The following is a 16,504-nucleotide window of genomic DNA, read 5'->3' on the forward strand; positions in this document are numbered from 1 at the left end:
CATTCGTTGATAAATACCTCAGGCAGAGATGTCAGTTCTAAGTGGTGGCCACATGGGTGTTTGTTACATTATTCTTTGTCCTTTCCTGTTTTTCCTTTTTTTATGTTTTCAGAATGAAACAAGACAAGCAGAGAAGAGCACTGAGGCTGCTCTGTAGGCCCTAAGACAGCCCCCAGCCGCCCTCCCCAGGCCCAGGGGGCCCGCTCCACAGAGCCTGCGCCAGCCCTTTCAATACTGAGATTTGCCTACAAAAAACACCAGCGTGGGCCCCTCGCCCTCTACTCATTGAAAAACACAATGGCTGAATGTTTCGTTTCTATAGAAAATAAAGAGACTCTGCCTCAAGTCCATTTTGTGAAAGGAGCAGGGAAGAGGGCAAAGGAAGGGAAAGAGAGAGGAGAAGGGCGGGAAATGGATGAGAAAGGCAGGGAAAGGGGAAAAGGAGAAGAAAAAGCCAGAGGATAAGGCTAAGGAATAAGAGGGCAACAGAGAAACAGAAGATAAATGGATCCCGGGAGAGCGACGGGCCTCACGCAACTGCCTCCCGGTCTTCCCTGCTGCTCTCCTGGTGGCAGGGCCTCCGTCCACCCTGGGCCCTGTCGCTGGCCCCAGAGGCGGGGGCGGGGGTGGGGAGGAGAGGAACAAAGCCAGCGAGGGCCTCTAACCCAGGAGAGAAGGGGCTCGGAGCCTCCCTGCGCAGAACACGGTATTCTCCAACAGCCTGCATTAGAGAATTGCTAATGGGATCTGCCTTTTGCCAAGTGCGTCTAAACCCTTTCCTTAGAAAGGCATTTGTCAGCAGCTTATAGGGCTACAAATTCCCCAGTCTGCACAAAGCGCTGGGAGGAGGGAGGCCAACCCAGCTACTCCCCAAGGCAAAGGAAGTGGATGGAGGCCACATGCCAGGCTTTGGTGAACTCAAGCGGCCCCATGAAGACTGCTAGCTAACACGGCCCGGGCTCAGGCCAGAGCACCCGAGGGACCAGCAACCAGCCTGGGAGCAGATGCCTCCTCAAGGCCTGCAGCAGGTCCTGCCATCTCTGAAAGGGGTGACTGGAGGACACAGCCTCAAGACCCAGACTCTCCCACCACCATCTGGATGGACACCTGAACGAAGGGGCAGCATCTTATGCAAGGCCTCCTCGGGATGCTGGAAGATACTCAGAATCCGGGGGCGCTCTGAGCCCAGCTCCCAGGATGCTCAGAGGATTCCAGGTTCTTCTGCATTGCCCATTTTCACCCAAGCCTGTCCAGGTGACACAGAGCGGCTCTGCCCTCATGGGCCTCAAGATGGTCTGATGAAGTCATTTGCGCGCTATAAGGCCCAAAGACAGGCCAGGTGGAGGTGGCTCAGCTTGGGTGCGGGCAGGGGAAGGTACCTCATACTGCTCTCTGAAAGCACCCTCATCGAAACGTTCAGGAAGAGACAGAAAGTGGGGTGAGAGACCAGGACACAGAGTCAAGCAGGGAGCATGAGCTCTCGCAGATAGAGCCCTGCGGGATTTGCGGAAGACCAGAGAGCTGGTGGAACCCTCCACTGACTCTGCATATGCATGGAGTGTATGTACGTGCACATCGTGATACTGTAACATGGTGAGGCGTATGTATTTGGCCTTCATCCCCAGCTCCTGGCACAGAGCTCCTAAAACCCCTATAATTTCCTGAATGATTGGGGTGATAGGAACATCTTTTGTTATAATATTTGGTCTTAGTCCCAGATCCTGACGCAAGAGCTTCCAAGACTGTTGGAATGGAAGTGGTAAGAGTGAGTGTCTTTTTGGATGCTCGCGAGATGACGGGTCTAGGTCGCCAGAGAGACGTGGTTAGAAGGTTGGAACATTCAGCTCCACACCCTTGACCTCAAGAGCTGGGGAAGGGAGAAGGGCTGGAGGTTGAGTTAATCACCAATGGCCAATGATTTAACCACTCATGCCTACATAGTGAGACCTCCATAAAGGCCCCAAAATGATGGGGTTCAGAGAGCTTCCAGGTTGGTGAACATGTGGAGGTGCTGGGAGGGCGGTACCTGGAGAGGACATGGGAGCCCTATTTGAGCAAGAAAGAAGAAAGGGGATGGAGAGACACACAGACATTCTGAGTTACGGACCTGATGCTGTAAAAGATGCTTCGTGGTGGAGAGGAGGGAGACTGAGGGAATTCAGGAGAGCCGGCCATACGCCCACCAAAGCAGGTCTGCTGAGGAGAGAGACACTCACCCAGGGGAGGAGTCTGGGCCATGGGAGATGCCGACAGGGAGGAGGAACGTGATGGCCCCGGGACCTCGGAACCCTGCCCCTTGAACAGGCAGTGGATCTTCTCTACCTTATATTTTGGTAGTCAAACGCACTGGGATGCTGACTGGTAAGATCAATGGAAATGCTGCCAAAGAACTTACTAACGACTAATGCGCCGGGGAACCCCAAACACGCCATGAAGCTGAAGCAGCCTGTGAGGCTGGAAGGAGGCAGAGGCCGCCTGGGCCACCTGCCCTAGAGCCCAAGGGAGCAGCCTCCCTCTCTCTCCCCACAGGTAGGCCTGTCGTGAGCCACAGCCTGAGGTCTGGCTACAGTGGGAGCTCAGTGAGGCCATCAGAAATATCAGAGGATAGATAACATGCCTCTGGGATTTCTCTTCTAGTCTAGCTTACACGTCACTACTGTACTGATCTCCCCTTAATCAAATTTTTCAAAAAGCTCCAAAGCCCAAAGTTCAAGGACCACAGCCTGGTGCTCAAGGCCTTCTGTGATGTGGCATCACCAGCCTTATTACCCAGTCTGCCCTACAGTACACCACGGACATCCTACTCTGGCCTTTGCCCTGGAATAAACCCTCTACCTAAATCCCATCCATTCTGTAAGGCCCTGCTCTAGAGTCACCTCCTCCAGGAAGCCTTCTGGGCTCAAGAGCTCCAAGCCAGAGTCTCGTGTGAATTCAGACTATTCCACCGTCTGCCCTTCATTAAACGCTGCCTTGAAAAGGATCCTGTGTGGCTCTTCCACACTCTCGATTCACCGTGCTTTAGTGCATCTCTGGCTTCACAGGGCCAGAGGCGGACAGACAGATCAGGGTCAGCCGGCAATGTCTGACAGGCTGCTTGCAGGAATGACTCCTAAGGCTTAGCCAAAGGGGTCAGTGATCAAGTGAGCAGCTGGCAGAAAACACTGTGCCAGGGGGAGAACCCAAGAGTGACGCAGCAGGAGGTAGAGAGCTGGGAACGCAGGCTGGTCCAAGCTGAGGAGGGACTAGTACAGATGGCAGGGAGTGTACACCGTGGAGCCAGCAGACAAGGAGCAGCGGGACGGGCCAGGTGCAGGGCTGGGCTGCAGAGGACACTCGCCGGCCAGAGCTGGGTTCTTTTGTGTGGCTGCCCGGCCGCTGCTTGCCTGGGCACAGGGCCTCTCCAGATCAGCTTTCTGACTCTCAGCTGAGGGCTCCTTGAAGTCTGGGAACCACATATGTACTCATCCTCACACTGCCAGGCCTTAAGAGACTGAGCCAAATGAATGCATCTCTGAAAACTCTCCATTCTCTTCCTGCTCATTTGTGGTCACCCGCATCCTGGCTGTCTGGGCCACACCTAGCAACCAGGGCTCCTACTGCTGTAATATTTACATGTCGATAGCTGGAGAATCCACAAGGAGAGTTCCCTTCTCTGTTCTCTGAAGGCAGACAGAAAACAATCAGTTTAATTTTTTTTCCTTTTTTGTTTTTTTGGCCACACCATGCAGCATGCGGGATCTTAAGTTCCCCAACCAGGGATCGAACCCACACCGCCTAAAGTGCAAGTGCGGAGTCTGAACCACTGGACCGCCAGGGAAGTCCCGCGATCAATTTAATTTTTTCGTGCCCTGCCAATGTCTGACAGAAGGGTACCTTCTAGCCTCAGCCGTGTGCCCAGAACTTGTGCGGAATCTTGCAGGGTTTGTGATTTCTCCTTAGGAGATTGCTATTCTGTGCCTACCCCACCAACAAGGGCCCCAAGAAGCATCTCACAGAGCACAGGGAGGGTAGAAACCCCCACCCTCAAACTGGCTCTGCATGATATAGACTGTCCTTTGGTAATTTATTACTTTCAGGTGACCTCAGGGCCTTAGCATCGACCACTAGAATATGACCTGCACCTCACTGGCCTCCACCCCCAAGAAAGGGCAACTCCCTTCCTCAGAGAGGAAAAGGCTGTGCTTCACTGAGGACGTGTGTTTGGAAAGAAGATGCCCCCATATGGAGAGGCTGCCTGACTGAGCAGAGTGGCCAAGTGAAGCCCAGCACCCGCTCTGCTCTCGGGGACAAGTTCAGTCTTCTGAGCCCTTGTACAAAGTGACACCTATTTGACCAACGCTTTTTAGTTCTTCAGAAGATATCATCCTACTGTAGTTATTTCCCAATGTAAATCCCATCTTGCCCACTCAAGGGCAGCCCTGGGACACCCTTCTGGTTTCTTATTCCCCACCAAGCTCAGTGTACAGTATTGGTGGTTAGCTGGAGCTCAAGAAATAGAATCCTATGCATTTAAATCTACTCCAGCTTTTTTCCAAAAAGGATTTGAGGCTGCTTAAAAAGTGCATGATATAATCCAATAAAAAACTGATGAAAACATCCCACTGAAAGGAAAACAAGGAAGGAAGAGAAAACCAAGCTAGGGTCAAGGGCACGCAGAGAAATGGTCAGCTTTGTAAAACTGCTAAAGGTGGCTCCAAATTCAGCTCTGAGTTTTCTAGGGGCTAAAGCAAGGAAAGAACTGTGGTCTGTGATGAAATCCAAAGTATACGAAAGATGAAAGAAAAAACCAAAAATGCACCTCCAACTGCAAAAGAAGTTCAGTTTTTGCTGGGTGCTAGAGGGTAATTTCCTGAACATGAATTCCTACAAGTGGGATTCTGAAATTAAAGGTTTTATAGATTTTTAAGGCCTCTGGTGTACATTGCCAATTTCTCTCCTTGAAACGTTGTCCTGATTTAGATTCCCACTAGCAGTCTGCTCTCTTTCCTATACTGGGGATTATCTTTTTTTGGCAAGTAGAGTTCTTTGCAAATGTGATAGACACAAATTCAGTGTTTTAATCTGTAAATCATGAATGAAAATTATTCTGAATATTTTTCTTATCCATTCTGACAATATGCGTCAGGTGAATTGCCCACCTCGTATCTTGTACATATTTTCAACTAAATTGTTTGTCTCTCTCTCTTCTTGGACTGGTATCTGGAAAGAGCTCTTTTTCTATGAAGGATATAGATTCTTTGCCACATGTGTTATTAATACTGTTAGTTGCCTTTCTGTTAGTAAGCTTTTTGACATCGAAAAGTTTATCTTTTTTAGGTTGTAAAATCAAATATTTCCCTTTTTTCCCCTAAGTCAGTCAGTTAAATATTAAGTGCCTACTCTGTATCCAACAGTGAAACTGCCCAGTTTTACTGAAAAAAGTTAGGTTAAGTAACTTGCTCAAGGTCAGTCAGCAGTAGGGGGGTAAACCCTCAGCAAATACTTGTTGAAAGAATGAATAAGTGAATTGAGAGACATGAAGTTTTGCTTATCCCCACCAAGTGGCAATTCAACCCTGTTTAGTACGACTGGCCTAGGATCATCACTTTTCTCAAGTAATACTGCTCCTACCCCAAGGCACACATGCTTTAAGGCTCTCTGCAAGCAGAGTGCTGGAAGGAAATACTCCTGGGCCATCTCCTTTAAATTAACCAACTTGGTACCCGTCCTTCTGGACCAGTAAACCATGTCGTGTCTTTCCACTTCTGCTTGGAAAGAAAACTGCTTTCATCTTTTTTATTAGTAGGAGGCGTAAGGCTCCCAAATTCTCAAAGGATGAACAGACCTAGACTTAATGCCCAAAGTGTGGTCCCTGGACCAGCGGCAGTGGCATCGCCTGGGGGCTTCTGCTAGAAATGCAGGATCTCAGCCACACCCCAGAACCACTGAATCCGAATCTGCATTTTCGCAAGATCCCCAGGGAATTCTTATGCACATTTGAAACTGAGAATCACCAATTTTAAATGAAATATTGATTTTTTTTGAAACTAGCTCCTAACAAAGCCAAATGCTTACTCTAAATGGTGAAGAAAAAAGGTTAAAGAACCTGATGAGTTCCCCCACAAGCTGTGGAGTTGGTGGGTAGATCTTGATTTGTCTTTTTTTTTTCCACTTCCTATAAACCAAGACACTGAGAACTCAAATATGAGCTGTTATCTGTCTAGGGTTGACCAGGATCTGGTGCCACTGATACAAAGACAATGAATTTAACTCGTAATAGGCCACCAAGAAAAAACCTGGCTGGGTGAAGGCTGGGAAGGAGGTATTCACATAATAAAGAATAAAAACACAGATTGTCTCACTAGTAATCATTATTTCTGAAAAACACCATGATTAGTACTTCAAGTCCAAGTTTTCAACACTCTCAGGAAATCAATTTTCTTGCCTAAAAGGCAATAAATACCCCCTCAGCCGTCACTGTGACACTTCAGGAATGTGCGAAGTATGGGATTTGCATTATCCTATTAACGCTCCCAGCGACTCTTTGTGGCAGATATATCATCCACAGTTTACAGATGAGGAAACCGAGGCTCAAGGAGCTTGACTAACAGAACCAAAGGTCACCCTCAGGTCTGTTTGACAGAAAGAACCTTGGGATAGGGTTTTGGCTGAGTCATTGGGCAGCTGTTCTCCATAGCCCAACCACATTAGAACCCACTAGGCCGGGTGGTGAGAAGTAGCTGTCTCACTGGGACAAGCATTTTCAAAAAAAAAAAAAAATGGCTTTAATGAGGGATAATCTACATACCTTAAAATCCACCGCATCTTTTTAAGATGCTAAAGAATGTGAACATTCATGGAAATAAAGATGTTCTTTTCCCTCTAGAAGGAAAGCCAAAGAGGTGGTGAGCCCAGACAAGCGAGCAGGATTCCAAGGAACCCACGAGTCGGGCACACCTACCTTGGATTCCATACAGCCGGTTGAGGCGCGACCGCCGGGCCTCGTCGGTGTAGGGAACTGCGAGCCACGGCATCTCACTGAAGTACTGTTTGAATGAGTCCTCTGACCTACAGAGACACACACAGGGAGACAAAGCCCTATTACCCCACAAGGCACCACCACTGGGTCCTCCCCACCTTCCACCAAGTCGTGCCCAGGGCCCTACAGATGCCGGGGCTTCTAATCATCGTGCTCCTCGGACACCAGGCCGGAGGACACTGTCCTACCCATTCCAGCGCACACCCCAAAGCAAAGCTCCACACAACAGGTGGACGCCAAACTGAAATGCCAGGCCGCTCCAACATCCCGCTTCTCTGCACCCTACACATTCAGCTCACGCTTAACTTCTCCTTTTTCAACATTGACAGGTCTTACCTTTATAAGGAGTCTAGATGTTCAGACACCACATTCCCCGCCATGTTTGTAATCTGTGCACATAACAGTGATGCGTACAGGACACTTAACCAAGCGTATACCTATGACTCCATGTCTAAGAAACCCTAGGAGTGATAAATCTAATCAAGTGACAGAAAGCAGATCCGGGGATCTGTGGGGCTGGGATTTGGGGGTGAGGATTAACTGAGAAGAGGCACGAGGGATTCTTTTAATTGATGGGAATGTTCTACACCTTCACTGTGATGGTGACACAGGTACATACATTAGTGAAAATACATTGAACTGGACACCCAGAATGTATGAATTTCATTGTATGAAAATCGTACTTCAATAAAGTTGACTTTTTTATTATTTACTTATTTATTTTGGCTGCGCCACGGGGCTTGCAGGATCTTGGTTCCCTGACTAGGGATCAAACCCGCACCCTCAGTAGTGAAAGCGCGGAGTCCTAACCACTGGACCGCCAGGGAATCCCCAAGTTGATGTTGTTTAAGGCTTTAACAAAGTGACTCCTCCCTGTGGCATGCCTTCAGGCTTGCCGCACTCCATGCGGGGTGGGGGGGGCCCCCCCGCGGTGTAGTGGGGTGGGGCCCACGGGCCAATAAACTGAGGACAGCATCATGCAGACATCAAGGGTACGGCAGTGGACACAAGGCCCTCCGTGTGTTGCCATCTCAGAGACCCTTCTGTGAACAGAACACCTGGCGGCTCAGTCTGAACTGGGGCTGGAGTTTTGAGATGAAGGAAGGTCACTGATGAGTAAAGCCGGCAAGAGGGCAAGAAACAGAGGCGACTGAGGCTAAAAGGCCCTGACGTACTCCAGGAAGAATGTCTGTTCTTGTTTTGAGGAGATCCCCTAGAAAAAGCACGTGGCCAGAGCTCAGAGAAATGACTGCAGAGCCCACTAGGATAGGTGCCACATTCCATTAGTCTCCGGCTCTTTTCTTTCCATCCTCCCCCCTCCACATCCTTTCACCACCATCCACAAAGCTGAACTAATCAGAAAAAAATGCGTGCTAATCTCAAATGCCCCAGGCCAGAACTGGGATGTCCCTTAATAATGACAGCAAGGACGGGTTTTTCTTGGCTCCCCTTCAGACAATTACGTGAGTAAATATGAAATGTATCTGTCCCTCCGATAATCATCCCAGATATGTCTTCCCTGATGCCTATCCCCCAAGCTCTAAGCTTAAAGAGGCGAGATGTGTATGGCAAGAGACATCCACCTAGAGAAAAGGGGAGATGCACCGCCACTCTCCCCAGCACGCGTTACCTGTCTGCACTAACAAAGATGATCTCGAATTTCTGGCCTGCCTCCTTGATCTTCCGGTAGGATTCCACCAGGACCCGGGTGAGGCTTCGGCAGGGTGGACACTGGAAGACATGAGTGGGATCCTGCAGCCTCACGTCGCGCCTTCGACTTCCCAATTCCCAGCCACCTGCCCGTAGAGGCCAGGTCAGCAACACCCAAGCAGGATTCGGATCGCGTTTCCAGTTTATGGAAGAGGCAGAAACAAACGTGCCTCTCGTGATGGCGCGTATCCAGCACAGGCCCTGCCCCATCCACGTGGGTGCCAGCAGGCAGCAGTTAAAACGAGCTCCCGCGGGGCCCATGAGGAGCCTCGTCAGAATGGGTTAGGAGGACTCCTCTTTTTATTTATTTGTTTTTTAGGGGGAAGGACTACCCTTTTAGGCCAGTCCAAAGAAGTCGTTTTCTTGCTGCTAATATCGTTCATCACAATAAGCACTTGCAGCATGCCAGCAATGCATTGGGCACAGGAGAAGGCAAGAATGCCGGGAAATGACACCTGAGCAGTCACACCTCCAGAAGCCAACCCCAACTGGGGTTGGTGGTGACATCACTGCTCCCTTCTGTCTGGACTAAAGAGGGACCAAACACTCACCCAGTGTGCAGAGAAATAGACTCCCACGTGAGACCCCTCCAGGCTGCTGCTCTCCAGGGACTGCCCATTATTTCTAAGCAAGGGCCCTGCAATGACTTCCCTGAAGGGTTTAGGCCCCCAAGGGAATTCCAAACCTGAAACAGGCAACAGATAGCGAGAATGTTAAGACTCTTCCTCGTGGCCTCTGACCCAAAAGGCCTCAGGGCTGCAGAGCATGACAACTTTATCACCAAACAGTATTTTTTAACATATCCGTAGAACCCGCAGCTAAAGCAGGAATAAAAGCAGGACTCATCCGCGGCAGAGCCCTACCTACCTTCAAGGCAATGGTTCCTGAACCTGGATGACCACAGGACCCATCTCCTGGGGGGCTTTTGAAAAGTACAGAAGCCCAGGTCACCCCCCACCCCCAGTCTCAGGATTCAGGGGCAAGGCTGAAGATGCATGTCCAAAACAAAGCAAAACGACTCCCCGAGTAATTGTGATGATGGGACAGTTGGGAAATCACTGCCTTGGGTATTAACTGTGAGTTTCTTCGATTCCAACCCTGGACTCTCAGTGGCTCTCAACTCTGCATTTTAGAATCAGCTGGGGAACTGTAAAATTCCCCACCCCCAAAGATTCTGATTCAGCCGGTCTGGGTTGGGGCCCAGGGAACCAAGTGAGATGAGAATTTCAGTCTACTGAAAGGAAAGCGTAAAACCACTCAACCCAGATGGTCGACATTCTGGTGACACGTAAGCCCCAGGCAGGAAGAGCAAATGATATGCTCCCCCCCCTCAATAGAACAGTGTTTTCTCACAGGGTGGTCCAGGGACCACTGCCTCAAAATCGCCTGGGGCGGGTGGAGGATGGGAGGGAGAAAGAAGCACAGCCTGGCTGAAAAAGCAGGTGGCCAAGCCCACCCTGAAACAAATGGATCCAAAATTCTCTGGGGGTGGAGGCGGGGAAGCTGGGTTTTTAACAAGTTTCAGAGTGGAGTGTGTGTGTGTGTGTGTGTGTGTGTGTGTGTGTGTGTGTTTACATTTCAGAAAGTAAAGACTTGGTTCTACCTGCCCTGGTTTTTACTGAGGACAATTCTTTGAAGCAGGTGAAATTTTTACTGGGAAAATTTGTGACCCAGGTTGAATCCTCCAATTGGATCAGTAAGTGAGGAACAGAAGAACTTGTAACACTTCTATGACTTTTATGACTCCAGTGCACAGGGTTGGGGGGCGGGGGTTGAGAGAAGGAGAGAAACAGGCCCTGGACAGCCTCTGAGCAGGGTGATGAGAGCCACCCAGGCACAGCCAGCCACCTGGCCAGTCAGCAAGACCAAGGCTTAGGACTTGAGCAGCCCCAAGAACTGAGGGGCCCCCACCGCCAGGCCAGCAGAGCAATGCAGAGATTGCGACTTTGCTACGGTAAAATTTTAATGAGAAAAAACCCCGAAACCACACAGCCTGCCTCTGATTGTGAAGGTGAGAGCTGCCGTTGAAACAGCACTAGGAGTCGGAATCTGGGCTCAAGCCGCTTCTCAATGGCCTCCTCAGCCCTCAAAGCTAAACTTCCTTTTTCAGATTCCATCTCCGCTGGCCCATGAACTAAAGCCCCCACGAGGGACATTCTGATCTCCGTAAAAATCTTAACCACGACCTGGAGAATACTGTAATTTCATCAAGACAATATTCTCTAGCCAAATAAACCCACACTCATCTATTTCCTTTATACACTCTCTACCAACAGGGAGGAGGGCAGGGCAGGGGGTAGAGCAGGGAGTATCGGTGGACAAAGCAAGGTCTTACCCTCTGGGTCATCGCGGATCACCAGCAGCCCATTCCTGCACACGACCTTCCCGGTGGTGGCGTCTAAGAATATTAGTGATGGAATGTTGGAAATTCGATATTTGTTCCAAAGTTTAAGCTATAAGAAGAAAAGTAAAAGAAGGTGGTTAAATCCAAACCAGATTAATTGCAGAGTTCTTCGGAGCCTCCTGGGCCTCAGGGGTAGACAGGCTGGAAAACACGAAAGTACAGATTAAATGAATTACTGATTGAAAGCAGGGCTGGCTGGGCAAAAGGGGCAAGAGAAGCTACAATCCCACTTGTCCCTGCGGCCTGAGACAGTGGAGCGGACCCCAAGTCAGAGCCACACCCAGGCTCAAGTCGCAGCAGAGGCCGACGGAGAACCACACTCGCCCTGGGTGAGCTTTTCTCTCCTACCTCCCCCATGGGCACTGTCTCTAAGAAGCATGAACATGAAGATGGATCAGGCATCTTTCAGATACAGTCAGACCTCCACCAGGTGGTTAAGGCAGGAAGGGAGGCTTTTTATTGGTGCCTCTCCACCCTATCAGCAGGCAGGTGTTCGGCCGTGTCCCCTTGGCCCCAAGGGAGAAGGGACAAGGGCATTCCACAGATGACCAAGAGTTAAAATCGGCCCCTCTCCCCACTTCACCGGGTCCATGCACCGAAATATCGGTAGTCGCTCTACGTGTGTGCCACTCAGCCTGCAGACACTGGGGAAGCACGGTCCTCAGCCAGCCCCAGCCCTCATTTCCCTGTGCCACTTAAAACAATCCCCAGTCCTTGGCAGGTGCCTGCAGTCAGCTGTGCCAGCTGTCAGAGGGCCAGGGTCTGAGAGCCGAGGCTGAGAAAGTGTGAAGGCGACAGCCCAGGGCTAGGAGCCGAGTGTGTGCCGGCTCCTCTGTAAGCGCCTGGCCGTCTGGGTGGTGCTGGTCAGGTGGGCTGCTGAGAGCTCTGGAACTCAACTGCCACGGCCAGAAAGTGACGTAAAGAAATGAAATGTTGAACTACCAATGCACCTCCAGAAAAGAAAGAAACGAGGGGAGATTGCAGGATGGCCCACTGGTGATTCAGCTGTGAGCCTCCCTTCCGGGGGCCTGGGGCCCAGACAGGAGGGGCTGGCCCTGTGGGCACTGGCACAATAGGGTATGGAGGTGTCGAGGGAAACAGGCATCAGAAATCCAGCTGCATAAAGCAGAGGAAAAGGCATGGGTGGCTGTGACCATTGTTTTTAACTCAGTCCCAAGCAGCCAGGGAGTTGGGCAGTGTATGTGCCAAGAAATGTGAGGCCTACCCAGCCTATGGAGACCTGGGTCTTGGCAGGAAGGGTTGCGGGACCCCATCTCTAACTGGGTGGGCCCCCCTTAGTGCTGCATGTTTTTCCCAGTCTCACGTTTCCATTGGGCTCCCCAAACCGGCCAGGACCTCAGATCAAGGGTGACTCTGCCCATCAAGTTTCCGGTGACCGATTTTGCACTATTCCCAAGAAACCCGATACAGGATTCAGATTAAACATTCTTAAGAGATTCAACAACAAAACAAGACCATCCTACCACTGGGATTAGCTTTACAAGTTTGCTGGTACCAGGATCCAGCCAGGTTAAAAAAATAAAAAAAAAGTTGGGGTGGTGGGGGATTAAGTTATCAGATTTTCCTGATTTCAAAAGTAACTACTGGGGGGGAAAAGTAACTATTGGGAAAAATGGGAAACATAGCAAACCACAAAAACTGAGATAAAAATAACCCATGACTCATCACTTATGAAAGCTTAGACAATTTTATATTCCACCAATGGCAAATGAGAGCACCCGTTTCCTGGTACTCTCACCAACATTATCACTACCATTAGTTTTCCCAATTTGATAGGACAAAATGATGCTCATCTTTGTTGCTTATCATTCTTTTACTTACTGATGTTTAGGAGATACACATCTATCTCACTGTTATAAATACACTGTTTTTCCCAAGATATTTTTTTACAAGTGGTAAGTGCTGCAATTCATTGAACAGATATTAACTGAGCACCTACTATGTGCCAGCCCAAGGGACAAGAAAGAACAAGGCAGATGACGTGGCTGCCTTTGCAGAGCTTCTATTCTAGTGGGAGAGACAGACAATATAAGCAAGAATATATAGAGAAAAATAATTTCAGGCACTTGTAAGCAATAAAAAGAAGCCAGAGCAGGGTAAGAGCGAAGGCACACTGGGGGGAGTGGTACACGTTTTAGTGAGTGCTCTGGAAGGCATCTTTGAAGAAATGGCATCTGAGCACAGATAATGACATGAAACAAGTCACGTGCACATGGGGGGAGGCTGAATGGGAAAGGTGATAGTGGACGCAGCCAGACAGTCAGGGAGGGGAGCCACGATGAGGTCAGAAGGGCAGCCGTGGACCAGATCTTCAAGGCCCTGTAGACGTGTAAAAATAACGGAATTTTATTCTAAGCGTACAGTCAGACCTCCATATCCACAGGTCCCGCATCTGCAGATTCAACCAAGCGCAGATCAAAAATATTCGGGGGAGGGCTTCGCTAGTGGCACAGTGGTTGAGAGTCCACCTGCCGATGCAGGGGACATGGGTTCGTGCCCCGGTCCGGGAAGATCCCACATGCCGCGGAGCGGCTGGGCCCGTGAGCCATGGCTGCTGAGCCTGCGCGTCTGGAGCCTGTGCTCCGCAACGGGAGAGGCCACAACAGTGAGAGGCCCGTGTACCACAAAAAAAATAAAGATAAAAATATTCAGGGGAAAAAAAATCAAGGAAGTTCTAAAATGCAAGGCTTGAATTTGCCAAGCGCAGGCAACTATTTACATAGCGTTTACATTGTAGGTATAACTATTTATGTTATATGTACACTGTATTAGGTATTGTAAGCACTCTAGAAAAGATCTGAAGTGTACAGGAGGATGTGTATAGGTTAGATGCAAATATCGTGCGATTTTATATAAGGGACTTGAGCATCCGCGGATTTTGGTATCTGTGAGGATCCTAGAGTCTTGGATGACCAGGTGAGGTCATCCAAGGAGAAGACACGGCTACAGAGGAAAAGGGACCCCAGGGGAGAGCCGGGTACCACCCACAGCAGGCTGAGGAGTGATGAGTGACACAGGAAAACAGGGAGACTCCAGTGTCCCAATAGGCAGGTGAGCAAAGTGTTTTGGAGAGGACAGTGTAGGCCACTGTGTCAAATGCCCTGAGATGTTGAATAAGATGAGGACAGAGAACTGACCAGTGGATGTGGCACCAATGGTCACATATGACCTTGATGGGGTCGGGGAGGAGTCAGCGCAGGGGTGAAGCTGACAGACACACTGGAATGAAGAGGGAAGGAGGGGGCACAGCTCTGTCCAGCACACATGCCTACAATGGGCCTGGGACCCAGACAAGTCCAAGTCGTCCCGACAACACGTGAAACATCAAGAGGAGAATAACACAAAGAAGAAACGTTATAAAAAGAGGAGAAAATAGCAGATAAGGGGCTGAGGTAGTGACTATAGGCAACTCTCTTTAAGAGTTTTGCTGTAAAGGAAGCAAAGAAATGGGATTGTAGCTGGAAAAATGAGGTCAGATGATGAGGTTAGAGGGAGGATATTTTAAAGATGGGAGACACTGTAATATATGCAACTGGGAATAATACAGAAGAGAAAGAAGAAAACTGATGAAAAGGAAAAGTGTAGAAGCAAAGTCCTTGAATAGGCAAAAAGGTGGGATCCAGGTCACAAATGGAAAGATGGAATTGTAAAAACAGCTAATTTTTAAATACACAGTCATTCCTCAGTATCCACAGGGGACTGGTTCCAAGACCTGCCGCAGGTACCAAAATCTTGGAATGCTCAAGGTGGCCCGCCATATCCTCGGTTCCACATCTGCAGATTCAACCAGCCACAGACAGTGCAGTACTATAGTATTTACTATGGAAAAAACACACCAAAACTGTGTATAAGTGACCCACACAGTTAAAACCCATGTTGTTCAAGGGTCAACTATACACATTTCAAAGTAGTTTTTTAGTCTGAATAAAAAATCATGCCATTTGTAAATAAAAACAACTTCATCTTATTTTTTCAATATTTATAGTACTTATTTCCTTTTCTTGTAGAACTATTCTGGCTGGAATTTCCAGAACAATATTAAGTAGCGAGCATCCTTATCTTCTACCTGACTGTAGTGGATATCTGTAATATTTTACTATCATATGTAATATTAGCCATTGCGTTGAGACAGATATCCTTTAACATGTTCAACAAAACAGTCTTGAATATTATCCAGCCTGAAAAAGGAAGGGTATGCTACAATAAGGATGAACACTGTGGACATATGCTAAGTGAAATAAGCCTGTCACTGAAAGACAAATACTGTATGATTCCACTTAAATGAGGTACTTAGAGTAGAGTCAAAATCATAAAGACAGAAATTGTAATGGTAGTTGTCAGGGGGTGGGGGGATGGGAGAAAGAGTTACTATTCAATGGGTGTAGAGTTTCAGTTTTACAAAGATGAAAAGAGTTATGGGGATAGATGGTGGTCATGGTTGCACAACAACATGCAGGAATGTATTTAATACCACTGCAATGTACACTTAAAAACAGTTAAGATGGTAAATTTTATGTATGTCTATCTTACCACAATTTTTAAAATATAGCCTTCCTTAACACTTTGAACAAAAGTTTTATCAGGAAAAGGGCTCCCCTGGTGGCACGGTGGTTGGGAGTCCGCCTGCCCATGCGGGGGTCCCGGGTTCGAGTCCTGGTCCGGGAGGATCCTGCATGCCACAGAGCAACCAGGCACGTGCACCACGGCTTCTGAGCCTGCACTCTAGAGCCCAAGAGCCACAACTACTGAGCCCGCGTGCCACAGCTACTGAGGCCTGCACGCCTGGAGCCCGTGCTCTGCAACAAGAGTGGCCCCTGCTCACCGCGACTGGAGAGGGCCCGCGCACAGCAGCGAAGACCCAGCGCAGCCAATGGTAAATACATAAATAAAACAATGGATCTATTAAAAACAAAAAAAAAAGTTTTATCAGGAATGGATGGTTACTTTAAGGTTATTCTTTTGACTTGTTGTGGTATATTTCATTAGTAACCACTCTACGGTTAAACCATCCTTGCCTTCATAGAAGAAATCTTCCCTGGTCACGTGTATTGTTAAGGGATCACTATAATCCTATCTCCCCAGGGACTTGGGACTCCCACAAGCAAATGGCATCTTGTAACAACAAGCTTTTTGGTAGCTAGTCTTTTTCCTAAAGGAAATTGCAGCCTGTGAGCTTTAAATATAAAGATGGCAGATGTAATGTGATTGTAATAGAGCGGTTTGAATGTAGGCACCCATATTATACTTGAAACATAAGCATGTGATTGGCTCTTGGCTAGATATTTTTCGAGGAATGGTGGCTTATGGTACCTGGGCAACATAGCCCCTAAATGCTGGGCCACTTATGGTAT

The 16,504-nt window shown here is 48.8% G+C and overlaps 1 protein-coding gene across 2 annotated transcripts in view; it reads right to left on the minus strand.

The window, feature by feature from the left end:
• NXN (nucleoredoxin) overlaps positions 1-16,504 on the minus strand; it is a 144,098-nt gene that overhangs the window by 14,011 nt on the left and 113,583 nt on the right. For both annotated transcript variants that reach the window (XM_079905142.1, XM_079905141.1), the window contains exons 2-5: positions 11,064-11,181; positions 9,280-9,413; positions 8,649-8,749; positions 6,941-7,047 (exon numbers count right to left, since the gene is read on the minus strand). In XM_079905142.1, the coding sequence (XP_079761268.1) occupies positions 6,941-7,047; positions 8,649-8,749; positions 9,280-9,413; positions 11,064-11,181 (460 nt within the window). The remainder of the gene's footprint in view (positions 1-6,940; positions 7,048-8,648; positions 8,750-9,279; positions 9,414-11,063; positions 11,182-16,504) is intronic.

Source organism: Stenella coeruleoalba (genome assembly GCF_951394435.1).
Source record: "Stenella coeruleoalba genome assembly, chromosome: 19".
NCBI lineage: Eukaryota > Metazoa > Chordata > Mammalia > Artiodactyla > Delphinidae > Stenella > Stenella coeruleoalba.